An 18,050-nucleotide genomic window follows, 5' to 3' on the forward strand; every position below is an offset into this window, starting at 1 on the left:
CCCCGGGTCTTCCGGAGGCGTGCCCGGGACCGACGTCCGGCTGGGACGGGGATGGGGGCTCACGGGCTCCGAGCCACCTGCACCCGGGGACCTAGACTCTGCTCTCCGAGTGCGGGCTGGCTGGGCGGGAGGAACCCGCAGGTAGGGCTAGGTGAGGAGAGGGTGCGCACAGGTGGGCGTACTGCCGCGTGGTGTTCCAACCGGGGCGATGCACAGGTGACAGCTGGGCGACCTGGAGGGTCCTAGTGCCCGCTCTGCACGTGACTCCTCTCAGTCTGCCTCCACAGCTGCAGGTGGGACATTTTCCTCCTTATTAAAAGTAAGCAATCCAAATCGAGGAGCTTCCCAAAGCTGCGGACGGATTTCTGGACATCCGCCTCCCCGGGATAGACTGAAACCGAATGTTAGCGGCGGTCCTGGAAGTTTGCTTTTTGTTGTCGTTAATGCGTCCCGGGTGATTCTCCTGTTTATCTACGTATGGGAATCTGTGGTTTAAGGTGGAGGCTCGCCACCCTTACTGTGTTTCATAACCTCCTGGGGAGATTTTTGCAATAAAGATCAAGGACATACCCCTGGAAATTCCGAAATGGCGTCAGGCATTGATTAAAAAAAAAAAAATTAATGTTTATTTCTGAGACACAGCGCGAGCAGGGGAGGGGCCATGAAAGAGGGAGAGACAGAATCCGAAGCAGGCTCTAGGCTCCGAGCTGTCAGCACAGAGCCCCACGTAGGGCTCTAACTCACGAACTGAGAGATCATGACTGAGCTGAAGTCACCTTAAGCAACTGAGCTACCCAGGTGCCCCTGGCATTAATATTTTTTAAAAAGCTCTTCGGGGAATTAAAATGTGCAGGCAAGATTGAGAACCACAGAGATCTAATGCAGGAGCAAGACGATCTGGTGTGAGTTTGTTAGAAGAGAATACAGGGCAGCCTTGAGTGTGGGGGTGGCACTGTACTAAATTCTTACGTCCTGGGAGGTGGGTATCCCCACCTTTTAGAGGTAAAGAAACTGGGATTCAGAGAACGACTGGCCCAGGTAGAACCTGGATTTGCTGCAGGTTGGTGGGTCTAGAGTTCAAATGAGGAAGGACCAAGAAAGGGAGGCCGGAACGGGGTGGGTCATGCCCTCTCGGATCCCCGTCTCTTGACGGGTGAGCTGCACGCATCCTGCCTCCCTCATGAGACTGCATGTTCCTCTCTCAGATTGGGAATTGAGTCTCCAGAGACACACAGAGGAAGACAGCACTGGAGGGCACATGGCTGCTCTCTCAAGCCTGCCCCATGCCCCTCCTCCTCCGTCCACTCCCCTGGAGTACCCTAGAACTTACCCTCCTTCCCTCCCATAACCCCACTATTAAAGGGTTATGCCCAGCCAGGACACCACTCTCTCGTCCATTGAGATTGTCCAGGGCCAGGCTAGTTATTAAATAGATTTTTTGTCACCCCTAAAGTGATGTGACCAATTCATACAGGTTTTTTGCCCCGTCTGTGGATGGAAACTTAGGGAGTCTCAACCTGCAGGAGCTTTCTCCTTTGCCTTCCACAGGAGTGCGGCCAGGTGACACTGAGATGGCAACATCAGGCCCAGCTTGAGTGGTGCCCTCCCTGAACGTACGTTTCTGCCTGTGCTACCAAAGGCGTGGTCCTCAGTAAGGAATTAGGTTGTGAACAGTTCTAGAGAAAGCGACCTGTGTTTGTCACAGTCTGAGTTAGGTGGCTCGGTGGGCTGACGGCACCGTGTTCAGTGCCTGGGGTCCACAGGCGGCGAGCCCTGCATTGGCTCCATTCTCACTTCACCTTCAAGCTTGCCATTCAGCCCCACTGTCCCAAGACGGGTTTTTATTTCCAAATATTCCAAATATAGGTTAGAACTCTGGTTTCCCCTACTGGGAACGCGTGCCTGCACCTGTCCCCTGGCCCGTTTCCTCAGCTGTGGAATTAGAACAATGAGGACGGTGTTCACCTCCCAGGAGCGTCTCCCCGTGGAGGGTGCTGCACAAATGTCAGCTTTCCCATTGCTGGCGGTGTGACCATGGGCAATTCTTTACCTTTCTGTGCCTGCTTTTTTTTTGTTTGTTTGTTTATTCATTTTTGAGAGAGACACACACAGTGAGAGTGGGGGAGGCACAGAGAGAGGGAGACACAGGGTCCAAAGCAGGCTCCAGGCTCTGAGCTGTCAGCACAGAACGTGATGTAGGGCTCAAACCCACAAACATCATGACCCAAGCCAAAGTCGGGCGCACAACTGACTGAGCCAGCCAGGTGCCCCTCTGTGCCTGCTTTCTTATGTTTAAATGGGAATAATAATACTCCCTGCCCATGAAGTACCTAGAACAAGTATTGAGAGCTGGCTGTTTTTACTGGCTGTTGTAATTTAGTGTCATTGAATGTTCTGGACCCCAGCTGACGAAGTACCCTGCCCTGTAGGCCCATCTGTCACAAGTCCTGTGCCTCAGGGCCTCCTCTGGGCCAGTGTGGCAAACATTAGAGCCTGGCATTGGATAGGCCTGAATTGAGATCCCAAGTGAGCTGTGTATCTTTGGCAAATTCCTTCCTCCGTTTGGAGCCTTGGTTTCCTTATCTGGAAGGTAGGATGACAACAGAAACCCCCACCCCACCCCCGCTCCCCCCCACCAGATGCATGAGGCAGGCAGAGCACACAGGTGCAAACCTAAAGGAATCATGTGCCCAGAGAACAGGAGTAGCCATCTGGGGATGAGGCCACAGGGTCTCCCAGGCTGGCAGGTTACAGGCCTCAGGCTGAGCCGAATGCAGCCCTGCTGGCCAGAGGACCAAGACGCCAGATCGTGAAGCTGGGCATCACGGGTAGGAGGGGCCTGAGCACCCCCATCTCATGCTGGGCATCCTGAGACGCCCGTGTTTGCCCAGTGCGCACCAGAGGGCGGGCTGTCCCTCAGAGCCCAGCTTCTGCCCTTGGAGAACGTGCCCACCACTGTGGCTCAATAGTCCTCACTCCACACCCCAGAAAGAAGACGGTGAGACCACCTTTATTAGGGAAGAGTGGCCTCGTGTACAAATTTACAGAGTTCCTCCCTGTACCGGGACCCCCAGCATCGCCAGGGCCCTGGAACCAGCACCATCTCTGGACCTCTGAGTCTGTGAGGATGGCAACACCAGCCATGTGGCATACCGGCTGGGGCGTGGATGCTGGGCAGGGAGCAAGGAGTGAGCTTGGCCTTGGGCCTTCCAAGTGGAAGGGCGTGACACCCACCAGGAGAAGATCAGCCCACTCACGGTCTTCCCCAGTGGCCTCTGCTGCCCGGGTTCCTGCTCAGAGTGCAGAGGCCAGCAGGATGCTCCCGTCTACCCGGGAACCACGGTGTCCTGTCCCAACCTGGACATCTACCCAGGGAGGGGAAGCTGCCGTGTTCTCATCCTTGGGATGGAGGAAAGAACAAAAACGGGGGTGGGGGTCTCTCCAGAGCCCCATCATCTGGAATCCACTGTTGTATCTCCCACATGCCCTTCCCGAGTGAGAAAACCCACTCCCATCCCACCCAAGGTCTCCCAACAGGAAACAGCCTCCCCCAGGGAGGGTCCTGCAGCGAGCCTGACCCCAAATACACTCTAGGGCCAGGACAGATGTATATAAATATATAGGCTGTGTGTATATATCGTATAAATGTATCTATATATGTATATATGTACATGCACACTTAGGAGGGCAGGCCAGCAGCTGTGCCTCACGATAGGGAGTTTCTCAGCCAGGTCCAGGACGAGCCTGGCTCCTCCTCAGAGGTCTGGCCACCTTGAAAAGCCTCTGGCTAGATGTCGCAGGAAGGCTGAGAGCCATCACTTGAAGTTGAGAGTCCAGGTGTTAGGGATGTACAGGGACTGGGTCTGGCGGGTGCGGCGAGGCGTGGTGTTGAGGGCATCCACACTCTTGCGGCTGGAGCGCACTACGTCTGCCACGAAGCTGGTGCAGTCACTGCAGACGTCCTTGAGGACAGAGCCGTGGGTGTAGATGTGCGGGAATGCCTCCTCCACACTCGGCCACTGGGGCCCCTGCAGGGATCTGGAGCAGGACGGAGCCATCAGGGAAGTCTCCCTCTGGTTCCTTTCTCCATGTCCACAGCCTACCGCCCCCCCCCCCCCCCCAACACACACACGCATCCTTCCCACCCACCCCCCGTCCCCAGCAAAAGCTATTCCTCAAGAGATTCTGACCACCCGGTTCAGTTTCCAGCTCACACTACTTAGCCCCCAGAGCTCTCTGAGACATCCCTTTCTGGACAAGTGCCTTGGATTTCTGTGTCCTGGCAGTGTCCCAGCAAACCACCCCACCCACCCCAGCTCCTGTATTACTCTTGATGCCTGATCACCACAGTGACCTCAGCAAAGGGCAAAGGAACGCACTGGAAGGCATCTCTTCTCTGGGTCGGCGTCGTTTTGGTAGCCGACACCCTCCGAGGACTCTCAAAGCCCAGCGTGTAGACAGGAATGTGTGCAAACTTCTTAGAAGGCATCTTCATCTACAACACAGAGGGAGATGTGGACAAGGCTACCCCAACAGGGACGGCCGGGGGCACAAGCGTGCCCGCGGGCGCGCACGCGCGCGCGCACGCGCACACACACACGAACAGCTGCCTGCTCTGGGCCTGTGGGGCGGCAGGGGAGTGTCTGTCTGCAGGGTGCCGTTGTGACCGTGTGTGCTCTCTGGATGCCCACCCCATGCCGCCCACCTGAAGGCATGTGTCTCCTCACTCGTTCCCCACACCCAACCACACGCTGCTCATCCAGACGGGCGTACCCAGAGGGCCCGCCAGCATGCCCTGCATGCAGTAGTTACTTGATGAGTTGGAGGTTGCTCAGTGCTGAAACCGCAAAACGCAAAGGGTTTGAAAACAGTGGTGGTAAAACCCTTTTCCAGGAGGCCATGGTTTCTAGGCGGAGGTGTGGTGGGGTGACAGAGTTCTAGGTGTGATTACCCTTCTACGTTTGCACACCTGCATACACGCAGACGTGCCCAGACTGCTACAGAGAACCTTTCCGGAAACACTCAGGGGAGATGTAGCGTCAGAAGGTAAGAGTCCAGGGGCACCTCGGTGGCTCAGTCAGTTAAGCACCCGACTTCGGCTCAGGTCCTGATTTCTCGGTTCATGAGCTCAAGCCCCATGTCAGGCTCTGTGCTGACGGCTCAGAACCTGGAGCCTCCTTCAGATGCTGTGTCTCCCTCTCTCTCTGCCCCTCCCCTGCTTGCTCTGTCTCTCTCAAAAATAAATAAACATTAAACTTTTTAAAAATAAAAGAAGGTAGGAGTCTTAGAGGGAAAATGAAGGGTTTTTCTTGGCAGCAGCCTGCTAACATGGAACGTTAAAAAAAAAAAAAAAAAAACCACCTACAAGGGTCTTTAAAAACTACAGTCTTGGAAACTGTAGGGATGGGTCTTGTGTGGAGGAAGGAGACAGACGAAGTGACTGGTGCACGTCTGACCAGCCGACAGGAGACAGCAGAGAGCCTCTGTCCCCCGGCTCTGCCCTCCTGGACAAGCCAAGTCAACCACAGGACACCTCAGATACCTGGGGCCTCGCTCACACCCCAGACGATCCTCACCTTTATGCTGCAGGAAGTGCAGACAGCCCTGGAGGGAAAGAAGAGGGACGCGGGGTCACCAGCGAAGAAGCCACAGAGAGACCATTCCCACCCGGCAAACTGCCCGCCCTTCTGCTAGAGACCAGTTACCTCAGTGCTTTACTTGTTTCCCCCCTCAAATCTTTTCTTTTCCGCCCCTCACAGCTGGCTTTTTCTCTGAAACATTTCGGCCTGGAGCTTTCTCACGCCCTCTGCACTTGCATGTGCCTGACGCCTCCTGCCACAGAGGCGCCATCTGAGCCAGAGGCGCCCCAGCAGCTCAGTCTTAAGCAGTGATTAACATCTTTTGAATCCCCACTGCTGACTTAAAACACAAATACCTTCCTGTACAAATTCAGACGCTAGAGAGAGCCGTGACTGCAAATCGTAAAGCCCACCCCCAGTGGCAGACCCTGGTGACGGGTTTTCCCTTCTCTAGATCTAAGTATGACGGACAAAGATACACGCTTAAAATAAAACAAAAATAAATGAAGTGGGGTGTTATGGATACTATTCTATAAAGATACATCTGGGGCTCTTCTCTGCATTAGGACAGATGGTCCAAGTTCATTTTTAAAATTTTTTTTAACGTTTTTATTTATTTTTGAGACAGAGAGAGACAGAGCATGATCGGGGGAGGGGCAGAGAGAGAGGGAGACACAGAATCGGAAGCAGGCTCCAGGCTCTGAGCCATCAGCACAGAGCCTGACCCGGGGCTCGAACCCAGGAACCGCGAGATCATGACCTGAGCTGAAATCAGATGCCCAATTGACTGAGTCACCCAGGTGTCCCTATTTTAGAGAGAGAGAGAGAGAGAGAGAGAGAGCGCGCACACGCGCGCGAGCGCTTGTGTGCTGCAGAGAGAGGGAGAGGGAGAGAGAATCTCAAACAGGCTCCAGGCTGAGCGTGCTGGGTTCCATCTCACAACCTGAGCTGAAATGAAGAGTCAGACAGTCAACCACCTGAGCCACCCAGGTGTCCCTTGTCTTTATCTTTGAAGCATACTCTTTCTTGGTTTAGGGTTTTAGATTGACAGTTTTTCAGTCCATCAGAAACGCTGGTTTACTGTCCTCTTGTTCTCAGTGAGAAGTCTTTATTTGCTGGCTGATTTTAAGAATTTCTCTTTATTACTGGTTTTGATCAATTTGATTAATAAATGCCTTGGTATGATTTTATTCATGTTTCTCATGCTTGGGATTAAGTTTCTTGTAAGTTTATATTTTTCATCAAATTTGGAAAACTTTTTAAGCTATTATTTCTTCAAATACTTTTTCTGTCCCCCCCCCCCCTTTTTCTTTGGGGACTTTAAGTTACATCTATATTAGGCTTAACATTAACCCACAGGTCATTGAGACCATTTTCACTTTTTAAGTTATTTTTTCTCTGGAGCGCCTGGCTGGCTCAGTCGTTAAAGGATGGGACTCTTGATCTTGAGGTCGTGAGTTTGAGCCCCATGTTGGGTGTAGAGATTACTTAAATAAGTAAAACTTTTTAAACATTCTAAAAAAATAACATTTTCTCTCAGTGTTTTCATTTTAGGTGGTTTCTATTGCTTGGTCTTTGAGTTCACTAATGTTTTCTTCTGCACATTCTCCTGGATGTTCAATCTGCCGTTAATCTAATCCAGTGTAATTCCAAACATTCATCCAAATATTCTAGTTCCAGGTCTAGAACTTTGTGTCTTTTTATCTTTCATGCCTCTAACTTTTTGAACATATGAAATAGTTTAGAACTTCAGAACTGCTAATTCGAATGTCTGTGTCAGTTCTGGGAGTCTTTTCTTTTCTTTCTTTCTTTTTTTTTTTTTTTAAAATAGTGAGAGAGAGTGAGCATATACGTGCATGTGAGCAAGGAAGGGAGGGGCAGAGGGGGAGAGAGAGAATCCCAACCAAGCTCCACACTCAGCACGGAGCCCAGTGCAGGGCTGGATCCCATAAACTGTGAGATCACAACCTGAGCTGAAAGCAAGAGTCGGATGCTCAACCAACTGAGCCACCCAGGTGCCCCAGTTCTGGGCAATTTTGACTGATTTTTCTATCATGGGTCGTATTTTCTTGCTTCTTGACATGCCTGATAATCTTTGATTGGATGCTAGACATTTTCTCTTGCTGAGTGCTGGATAAGATAGTTAGGAATAGTTTGGTCCTTTCCAAACTATTTCCAGGTCTTGCTTTTATGAACTTTTAGGTTTGGAACAATGCTCAGTCTGGGGGCACTTATTCCCCACTAGTGGAACAAGACCTTCAATGGTTCGTGAATTACAACATTTCCACCATGGCTGGTGGGAACACACACACTTCCTAGTACTGTTCCTTGAAAGCTTTAGCACAGGGTCAGTACGCTTTTTCTGTAAAGGGTCACAGAGCAAACATTTTGGCTATGGCTAAATGAGTAATAAACAAATGGGTGGGGCTTTGTTCCGATAAAGCTTCATTCACAAGGCAAGGAGTAGGCCAGATTTGGCCTGGGGGCCGGAGTCTGCCAGTACCTGCTTCAGGATGATTCTTTCCCAGCCTTCAGGAGCTTCCTTTGCTTGTATGTGCTGATTGGTCCCCTACTGAACACTCCAGGACAATCTCCTGCAGGCCCGAGGCTTGCCCTGGGGACAGCTCTCCCCTGGCTGGAAATATGCACTAAGACCTCTGGCTGCCTTGGTCCCTCTCTGGCTTCTCAGCTTTACTTCCTCCAGTCAAGGAGCTGAGTGGCCTCTGGGCTGTGACCTAGAAACTCCAGGCAATTGAGGCCATCACTGGGCTCACCTGTCTCCTTCCTGCTGTTGCCCGATAGTCAGTATCTTGAAAACCGTTGTTTCCTGTTCTTTGGGCTTTTTACTTTTTGCGGGTATTTTGGTTGTTTCAGGTGGAAGGTGCCTGTTCTGATGCCTGTCACCCTACCTTGGCTGAAAATGGAAGCCCCTTAGCTATTAACACGAACTTAAGAATGAGAAATTAGTGTTCTATAGTTGCACTAGCCACAGTGCATGAAGAAACATCCCCACAATCACAGGAAATTCTACCGGACAGTGCTGGCCTAGAAACCTTACTGCTCCTCCCGTGTTACTCACAGCCAAGGTGCTTACACAGGCTTACCTCTTGCAGAAGAGACAGGTGGGTGGCCAGGAGAACAGCGGGAACTTGGCTCGGCAACAGCAACAAATCTGCCAGCCAAGGACCAGATGAGTTAGTCCTGCGCGGTGAGGGAGCAATCCAGGGTCCAGGCTGCCTGGCCCGCCCTCAACCCAGGGCTCCTGCCTGCTGGGGGAGCAGCTGGGTCCGGGCCACCTCACCTTCCCCTTCCTGAGACTGCTGACGAGCTCCTTGTTCTGCAGGAACTTCTCCATCTCAGCCTTCACCAGCACACGGCGCACGTCCATCACTTCCTCCACGGTCAGAGCAAGGCTCTCCACGGGGTGGCTGAACTCCTGGGGATAAAAGGGTCAAGGGGTCAGTGCTCCTGAGGCCTTGAGGGACGAGGCCTTTCAGGAGTCTGTCCATAAGGGTCTCTCTTCTCTGAGGACTCTGGAATCTTCCTGGCCTCAGTCTACCCAAACCTAGCAACTTCCTAAAACACCCCAGCCTTCAGCTCATCTACTGCTGGGACCCACACACGCTACTCCTGTCACCTGGTCCGCACCCAGCCTGCTGATGGCCACATCCCTCTAGCATCCCCACCTCTGTTCACGGTGCTCTCCAGACCAGAAACATCTGCCTCCCACCTCGTTCCCCACCTGCAAACACACACCACCACCGGTCGCAACCATCCAGAGGCCCCAGGCCCACCTCCTCTCCTTCTGAAGCCCTTCACCACAGAGCTCTCTCTCCCCTGGCGGCTGAAGGCCCTAGGCGCCTCCTGCATGCTGCCTGACTCGGTGCTCACCACCAAGCCTGCCCATCTGTAAGTGGTATGTGTCCCGCCTGCCACAGCCACCTACCCCTTTGGGCCACCACAGTGACTGTGCCTCGTTCTGCCCACCCTCCGGAGGGGTTGCTCAGCTCCTCTCCTATGAAGTGGGGTGTCTTCCAGCTTCATTGAGATAACACACAAAGTCCTTAGCGCCATGCCTGGCACCCCAAATTATTAGCTACGGAGATGAGGCATCATGAGGGGCGGCCCCCCACGAGGGGGCCACAGAGATGGGGGTTGGGATGCGTGGTTTGTTTCTTTCACATTGCTGGTGGATTATCCTATTTAGGGTTGCTCCTGTTGGGAGCGGAGACCAGCAGGTTGCTCATCAGATTGGCCATGAGTACGTGTTCAGGGCAGAGACGGGTGTGGAGGTTACGTGAGGTCTGACAGCCAAACGTCTCAGAAAGCACTCCTGACATCTGTGCTAAGAAGACACTTATGGGGGTGCCTGGGAGGCTCGGTCAATTAAGCGTCTGACTTTGGCTCAGGCCATGATCTCACGGTTCATGGGTTTGAGCCCCGTGTCAGGCTCTGTTGTCAGCAGAGAGCCCGCTTTGGATCCTCTGTCTCCTTCTCTCTCTCTCTCTCTCTCTCTCTCTCTCTCTGCCCCTCCTTCATGTACTCTCTCTCTCTCAAAAATAAACATTTAAAAAAAGTAAGAGTGGAGCACCTGGGTGGCTCAGTCAGTTGAGCATCCGACTTCAGCTCAGGTCATGATCTCACAGTCCGTGGGTTCGAGCCCCGCATCGGGCTCTGTGCTGACGGCTCAGAGCCTGGAGCCTATTTCAGATTCTGTGTCTCCCTCTCTCTGCCCCTTCCCCGCTCATGCTCTGTCTCTGTCTCTCAAAAATGAATAGACGTCAAAAAATAAAAAAAGAGTACACTTATGGGGGGTGCCTTGGTGGCTCAGTTAAATGTCCGACTCTTGGTTTCGGCTCAGGTCATGATCTCACGGTCCGTGGGTTCAAGCTCCGTGTCAGGCTCCATGCTGACAACGTGGAGCCTGCTTGGGATTCTCTCTCCCTCTCTCTCTCTCAAAATAAAGAAATAAACTTAAAAAAAAAATACACTTATGGGATTTGCCATTTTAAAATGGGCCTCCCCACCCTGAATACTTAATGAAAGGAATACATACGTGTCCCCCAATTCCTTGATTTCCCTTCAAGAAGTGGCCTTCCTCTTTCCCTGCTGCCCTGAGTTAAGCAGGGGCTTGAGTGCACTCGCGATTCAGCCCCACCCGTACCCACCGCCATGGCTGAGGGAGGCATCGCTGCTTTACAAGAGGGGCTGAAGACCGCCCTCACCCATGGTGACCCAGCAAGTGGACTCTGAGGAGCTTCCAAAGCCTCACACGAGGACCACACCCATCTGTGAGTGTCCACGCGGCGGAGGCACCTTGTGCTGAGCACCAGGTCAACCTAATTACTGGTGATGACGACAAGACGCGAGGGGAGTGGGTCGGCCTCTGTAAAAGTGACAGGAAAAACCCCGTACGGTGGTTGGTTGTAGTTGTGTGGTGGTTAAGGACTACGGCAAAGAGTCTCAGGCCAAGCAGGTCGTCAAGGAAAGCTTCCAATGCGAGAAATGAGCAGGTAAAAAACGTGGTCCTTGTTCCTCCCACAAAAAAAATAAAGAAAAGTGGGCCTTAATCCCCCTCCCCTGAGGATGTACTCAGTGACTCACTTCTAATGAACAGAGAAAGCTGGAGATAGCAATGAGTCACTTCTGAGACTTGGTCGTAAAGACACTGGCTTCTGCCTTGCTGTTTCTCAGACCACCAGCTCTGGGGGAAGCCAGCCCCCATGCTGTGAGGACACCCGAGAGCCCTGTGAAGAGGTCCACGTGCAGGGGAAGCTCGGCCTGCCGGCAACAGCCACAGGAGAAGCCACCTTCCAAGAGCCCCATGCGGGGAGGCCCTGAACCAGGCCGCCCAGCCGAGCCACTTCTGGATTTCTAACCCTCAGAAGCTATGTGAGATAATAAGTGTTTGTTGTTTACAGTTTTAAGTTCTGGGGTAATTTTTAATGCAGCAGTAGATGATACAGAACTTGGTTGGGGAGTATCAGTGGTAACACTACCTTATATTTTTAGGGCACTTTTCAAGGCAATTTTAACGTGTGTTCTCATTTAAGCCTCTTGACAAAACTTCAAGGAAATGGTGGTAACGACATTGTTGACATCCGGATGCCCTGTGCTCACCAGGCACTTCACCTGTCATCTGTCTGATAAAAGCATACACCAAGGCTCAGGTCCAAGGAGGGGGGCGGGGCTCAAAATACCAGCAGGTGTTAGCTCCTCCCAGGTACAAGTCAGATAAAACCCACCGCTGAGAAAGCCCAGATGCAGAGGGTAAGCAGCGTAGTGCCAGAATCATGACCCTATAAGATGCTGTCACATCTCGCTGCCTTCGGGCACAGAGCTCCGGTCTCTCATCTGTCCTAACCCCCACAGGGAACTAAGAACTTCAGATGTCCCCAGTCCCCTTAGCAAGGTCCTTTCTTTGGCCTCGGGGCTGCAGTTCCCAGAAGTCCCAGAAGGGAGCAGCAAAGACCAACCTCAGATTTGGTGGCTCTGGAGCAGACCTAGCCACACCCACGGAAGGAACTGCCCCACCCCTGCTGGGCCCTGTCCAGGGGAGAGGTGAGGATAAGGGCCCAAGAGGCGCCCCCACCCAGCACCCTGGACAACAATGCCTCCATCACTCACCAGCCACAGATGATTGGTGTCTGGGGCTGCAGAAGCCTCCGGCTGGTCCTCTGCTGAGCCCAGGTCACTGTGTGGTAGAGAGCTAGGGTCAGGCTGGACCTGGACACTTACAGGGAAGGAACCTAGAGTAAGAGCACAGGAGCCCCGTCAGGACAACCAGGCAGAAACTGTGTGGGAGGGCTGTGCCCAGGGGGTGATGGAGACGGCTGGTCAAGCAGTAGGGGGCCATGGGGGCAGTAATCAAGGAGAAGGTCATGTAGAGAGCACGTCAGTGTGGCAGGCTCAAGGGACACCTGCAGGGGCCCCATATCTTATCCCGGTGAACGAGCCAACATCAGGAGCCGCATGGCCGCCAAAAGTGAAGGCAGATGGCAGCAGTCATGCAGGAAGACGTCACTAGTGCCACTCGCTGCACTTCACGCAGAGAGGGGTGGAGCAGGATGAGAGAGGCAGCTCTGAGTCTTCAGGACACTTGTGGGGGGACAAGGACAGTGAAGTACGGAATTGGCCTGGCCTGGACCTCTTCACTCCAGAAAGTGCATCAGCTACCGAGCTGGACCGCCTTGAGACTGGCAAGAGAACAGGGGGGCTCAAGATAACGCTGGGAGCAGAAAGGGTGGCCTGGCCACGTATAGTAGGAAACAGTGGATGGGGGAAGATAACCCCAAGTCCCGTCAGCACGTTGTGGAGCACAGCCCTTCAACAGTGGGACGAACTGACCCTGTGTGGCCAGTAGGATTTTTCTGTCCTCTGTGCTGAACAGGGAAACAAAGTGACAAGTCAGGTTCTAGAGTGGTGTGTGTGGCACGGCCCATCTGGCTCACTGCGGACAAGTTTTCACCGATCAGAAAAAAAAAGACTAGAAGGATCTGTCAATCATCTATCTGTCCACCTAGCTATTTGTCTATCCATCCATCCATCCATCCGTCCAATTTTCTTTTCATATACCAATATATTACTAGTAATGATCCCTGAGTACTAGAGTCATGTGAATGTTTTAAAGTTTTTTAAAAAGTGTTTTTATAATAAATGTGGGTTACTGATTTAATAAGAAAGTTTTCAAGTTAAGAAAGTGGGGGATGCCTGCCTGAGGCAATGAGGTAAGTCCGGGCTTGAACTTTAAACACCCTTCTTGCAGGTATGACCTCCCTATACCCTCTGGATGCTGCCTCCTCAGGAAGACAATGGGACCAGGCCAGGACATGGTGCCCACAGAATAGAGTCAAGGGAGAAGGGGGTGAGAGCCACCACTTGCCCTGCTCCTGGGTGCTTGGCCTCCAGGCGTGCATGCTGCCCGTGCGGGGCCGGGATGATTCCAACCCTCCTTGGGGCTGAGTGCCTGGCTGCAGGCCAGAGGCCACTTCGCTCCGGAGCTGGACCAGGTCATGCTCCGAGAAAGAGCGGTCCCGCTTCAGTGTCACCTCCCCACACGGAGACTCTTCCTCCTGTGGACACACCAGACCCAGCCCTGACCACCAGCGCCTCCTGCCTGTCCCTGGACTGAGGCATAGGACACAGGGGGTGCTGCTGGACCCACTGAGGCCATGGGGTCATCCTCTACTCACTGCCCAGTCTGACTACCCTCTAGCATAGTGGAAGGCAAGTACCTCGAAAACCAACCCCTTCGCTGAGGCCTGTGGAAAGTCCTGAAGGTGACAGGTCTGGTGTCAGGTGCGGCCCACCAAGAGAGCTACTGCCCTAGGTCTCCCTGAGCTCAGCGGGCAGTGAGGGGATGACAGAGGGCCACAATGAGACACACCGGCTTTTCACATCAGCCAGGGGGCTGCTCAGCTTCCCAGCCCCAAGATGATGAAACACACCCATTCCAGCCCTTTTTGCACTATGGGAATAGGTGGCCCAAGGCCACCGTTCCAGTCACCCGTCTGAGCCACCAAGATGGGGAAGTGTCCCCAAGTCCCACCATGTTTGCTCTCGGGACAGACCCAGCCCCACAGCAGGACGGCAGCTCCAAAGAAGAGTGCTGCCCTCAGCCCTTCTCACTTGCCCTCCTCCTCCTCCTCCCTGGCCTCTTTCCAGGACTCTGTGGGCTCTGACCTCAGATGTGTTCATCTCCTCCATCTCAGCCAAGGTGGGCGCCTTGAGCAGGACCCGGGGCCGTGGGCGTTGGGTGTTGTTCCCGGCGTCCATGACAGACAGGTTGATGCAGGAAGGGGACTTGGTGTCCCCAGAACAGGCATTGAGGATGCAGGGCAGAGAGCCAAACCCTGGGGGAGGCAGGGAGGTAGGGCAGGACAGGACAGTGAGGGGGGGGAGGGGGGAGGGGGGAGGCGGGGAAGGCATCCCATGCTCACCCCGGCCACGCCAGTGCTCGGCCCCCACCGGGCGCAGCCTCCGCTCCTGCTTGATCTCCTCCAGGATCTTCTCATGCAGGGTCCTCTGCTTTTGGGGTAAGGGGCGAAGCCTTCTCTCTGAGACCTGGAGGGAGTATGGCTCCGTGAGGGAAGGGGGTGGCACGGACACAATGGAGCGGGGAGGAACCCTGTGATACAGCCACGCCTATCAGTAGCCGGCTGGCAGGGGGCAGACGGGAAGGTGCCCTATGTGCTCTTGGGGCAGGTCCATCTCGGGACCAGCCTGCCAGCGCCTCCCTCAGTGGAGACTCCACTCTGCCCTGGGGGAGGGGAGGCCAAGAGTGGAGGCCACGCACAGCTGGTACCTGTTTCAGCGGAGGCCGGGAGCGGATGAAGTCCAGGATGAGTTCATGGGCATCCTTCTTCACCCTGGGAGGGATATCTCCATCGACCTGTTGGGGAGGATGGGGAGAAGACCAAGGCTAAGGGCTTGATACCCACATGGGCTGGGGCCGTGGAAGGGCTCCCTCAGCCCTGAGCAGGGCCAGGGCCTCACGCCAGCCCTCCCCTCAGGGGCTGCGTGGCAGGCGTAAGGGCAGCAGTGGCACCACCGTGTTCCATTCTTCACCTGGAAATGAAGGCCAGTGACACCCCAGACAGGGTCGACAAAAGAATGGAATAACTGGCACATTGAGAATTTGTCAAGTGAGGGGTGCCTGGGAGGCTCAGTCAGCTAAGCGTCTGACTTCGGCTCGGGTCACGATCTCATGGTTCGTGGGTTCAAGCCCCGCGTCGGGCTCTGTGCTGACAGCTCGGAGCCTGGAGCCTGCTTCGGATTCTGCGTCTGCCTCTCTTTCTGCCCCTCCCCTGCTCTCTCTCTCTCTCAAAAGTAAATAATAAACGTTAAAAAAAGTTTTTTAATTTGTCGAGTGCAGCCAGCACAAGGCAAGAGCCGTGTAAACATAAGATGGGGCAACTCGCAGCCTCAACTCCTGCCGCTGGTCCTCTGGAACCCTCCATGCATCCCCTCTCCCTCCCTGCCCTTGTCCCTCCCTGTGTCCCTGATGTCACACTGTGCCCAGTGAGTTATGGGAATAAGGGCCACGTCCGCCTGTGCACATTTAAACACCCGGCTCAGTAGCCACAAGCGGGCAGAAGGCCGCTGGCAGGCCCCTCCCCCACCAGCTCACCATGACCTTGCGCAGCTTATAGTTCCTGGCGCGGATGTCCTGCATCAACATCTCGAAGGGGGTGAGCTGGAACTCGGTGGGCAAGGGGTTGAACTCTCGCTCCTGCACCTTCTTCAGCTTCACTCCGTGGCGGAGCTCCCGCATGAGCTGGACCCACAGCCGGGCCTGGGCCCCCGAGAAGACAAAAACGGCCCTTAGCGCCAGCAGGGCTGCCCCAGGCCCTCCAGGCACAGACCCCGGGGTGTGGGGGCTGAGCCCAGTGCTCCGGATCAGGAGCGGAGCCACATCTTACCCAGTCTGTGTGTCCCAGGTTGTCAAGCTCCGCCAGAGGCTTCTCTACCTGCAGTTCATCGTCCCGAAGCTTCTGCAGCATCTGCGCGTCCAAGAGAAGGTAAGAGAATGGTAGCCGGGGGGATATGGGCCCCTGCTGGTCTGTCTGTCTGGGGACATTTCCTTCCCAATGCACTACTATTCCACCAGAGAGAAAAGGGACAAGTGGCCATTTTGGCCAAGGCTTTGGGCTCAGAAGGATCTAGAGAAACCAAGCCATTAGCTTTGGAACCACATGGGACACTTGGTATCCCATCAGCTGTCTCTAGCAGCTTCTCCTGGGCAAGGGCAAGGGTGAGAGTAGAACACTCGCCTGGCACCCACATAGAACTTTCTGGTTTGCAAAAGAACCTGCACCCTTCTCTCACCTGATCCACACAGCCCAGTGAGGCACTGTGTCTTCCAGAGATGGCGGACGCAGGGGAAAGTCCTGTTCTCCCCCATCCGTGAAGTGTTCCCAGTCTTCCTTCAGATCCAGCTCCCAGGGCACACACACACCCACCCTCTTAGAACACCCATGGTCGCTTCTCGACACGTGATCCCAGCTGGAGTTTTACATTTATCTGTTTCTTTGACTGTTGTCTGTCCTATTGGCTCCAGAAGGCCAGAACCTTGTTTATGTTTCTGGTTTTTTCTCACCTTAGTATTCCTGCTCCTAGCACAACATGATGGATGCTAAGTCTTAAATAACGGTTGAAAGAATGAATGGATGGCTGGATAGATGAGTGGGTGTGTGGACGGACAGCTGAATGGGTGGATGGATGGGTATAAGGGTAAGAGGGTGAGTTACTCAGCAAGTCCTGGGAAACAGACATGGGTACGTATTTAATGACGTGGGGGAAATGCCGCCATCGTGGTGAGGGCCAAAGAAGGACATCAAGGGTTGTCGGGTAACTGTTCTGTGCTGAAAATTTGGGAAGCTGCTACATTCACTGCCTTCATTGCCCTGGATCTTGGCAGCAGCTGGAGCCTCTGTCCTCACCAACTCTCCTACCCTAGAGAAGCATCTAACCTTTAGCACACAGCTCCCACCCCATCCCCCCAACTAAGACAGAACCGGTTACCCTGGCTTTCACCCCAAGCTACTTGCTAAACTGCTTTGGGACGCTCTAGAAAATGCTGCCAAGTCTCAGAGCGGCACAAGGTGTGTAATTCTAAAAATAGACCTGTGCGTGATGTGGCAGTCCCTGTGGCGAAGGGCATGAAGGGTGGGACTCTCATCCCTCCTGTAGTTTCTACCCCTGTCCCTGAACAGGCCGTTTCTTCCTAAAATGCCAGCCCAGATGTGTCCCACCGACAGACCCTCCTCTCACTCCCCGTCACTACCAACTCCCTGGACATCTCCTGGGTCAATTACTTGGAAGTCTAGAGATGTTTGCTCCTGCTAAAGAAAGAGCTTCTATTGTCTGCATAAGGAATTGATCTTAGCAACAGAGCAGGTGACTTCAGAGCAAGAAAGACAAAAGCATTAAGACCCATCCAGGGGTGCCTGGGTGTCTCAGTCGGTTAAGCGTCTGACTTCAGCTTGGTCGTGATCTCTCAGTTTGTGGGTTTGAGCTCCACATCGGGCTCTGTGTTGACAGCTCAGAGCCTGGAGCTGCTTTGGATTCTGTGTTTCCCTCTTTTTCTGCTCCTCCCCCGCTCGCACTCTTTCTCTCTCCCTCCCTCTCAAAAATAAACAAACGTTTAAAAAAAAGACCCATCCACTAATTGGTGCATTAGAAGAACATCTCCAAGGGGTGCCTGGGTGGCTCAGTCGGTTAAGCCTCCGACTTAGGCTCAGGTCACGATCTCATGGTTCATGGGCTCGAGCCTCGCGTCAGGCTCTGTGCTGACAGCTCGGAGCCTGGAGCCTGTTTCAGATTCTGTGTCTCCCTCTCTCTCTGCCCCTCCCTAACTCATGCTCCCTCTCTCTCTGTGTCAAAAATAAATAAACTTAAAAAAAAAAGAAGAAGAAGAAGAAGTAGAACATCTCCAAGACGCCAAGGAGGAGTGGGAAGGGGAGACAGGGA

The 18,050-nt window shown here is 53.8% G+C and overlaps 1 protein-coding gene across 4 annotated transcripts in view; it reads right to left on the reverse strand.

Moving 5' to 3' along the window:
* Window positions 1-2,994: 2,994 nt before the first annotated feature.
* Window positions 2,995-18,050, reverse strand: part of SPIRE2 (spire type actin nucleation factor 2) — a 34,246-nt gene continuing 19,190 nt past the window's right edge. For 3 of the 4 annotated variants that reach the window (XM_027076491.2, XM_053210161.1, XM_053210162.1), the window contains exons 4-15: window positions 16,001-16,081; window positions 15,709-15,873; window positions 14,884-14,970; window positions 14,519-14,642; window positions 14,262-14,431; window positions 13,462-13,651; window positions 12,207-12,328; window positions 8,881-9,015; window positions 8,684-8,751; window positions 5,577-5,604; window positions 4,380-4,495; window positions 2,995-4,038 (exon numbers count right to left, since the gene is read on the reverse strand). In XM_027076491.2, coding sequence (XP_026932292.1) covers window positions 3,816-4,038; window positions 4,380-4,495; window positions 5,577-5,604; window positions 8,684-8,751; window positions 8,881-9,015; window positions 12,207-12,328; window positions 13,462-13,651; window positions 14,262-14,431; window positions 14,519-14,642; window positions 14,884-14,970; window positions 15,709-15,873; window positions 16,001-16,081 — 1,509 coding nt within the window. In that variant the 3' untranslated portion in view covers window positions 2,995-3,815. Of the gene's footprint in view, window positions 4,039-4,354; window positions 4,496-5,576; window positions 5,605-8,683; window positions 8,752-8,880; window positions 9,016-12,206; window positions 12,329-13,461; window positions 13,652-14,261; window positions 14,432-14,518; window positions 14,643-14,883; window positions 14,971-15,708; window positions 15,874-16,000; window positions 16,082-18,050 lie in introns of all 4 variants that reach the window. The other variant, XM_027076490.2, reaches the window with a different exon arrangement.

Source organism: Acinonyx jubatus, chromosome E2 (genome assembly GCF_027475565.1).
Source record: "Acinonyx jubatus isolate Ajub_Pintada_27869175 chromosome E2, VMU_Ajub_asm_v1.0, whole genome shotgun sequence".
In the NCBI taxonomy this organism is placed as follows: Eukaryota; Metazoa; Chordata; class Mammalia; order Carnivora; family Felidae; genus Acinonyx; species Acinonyx jubatus.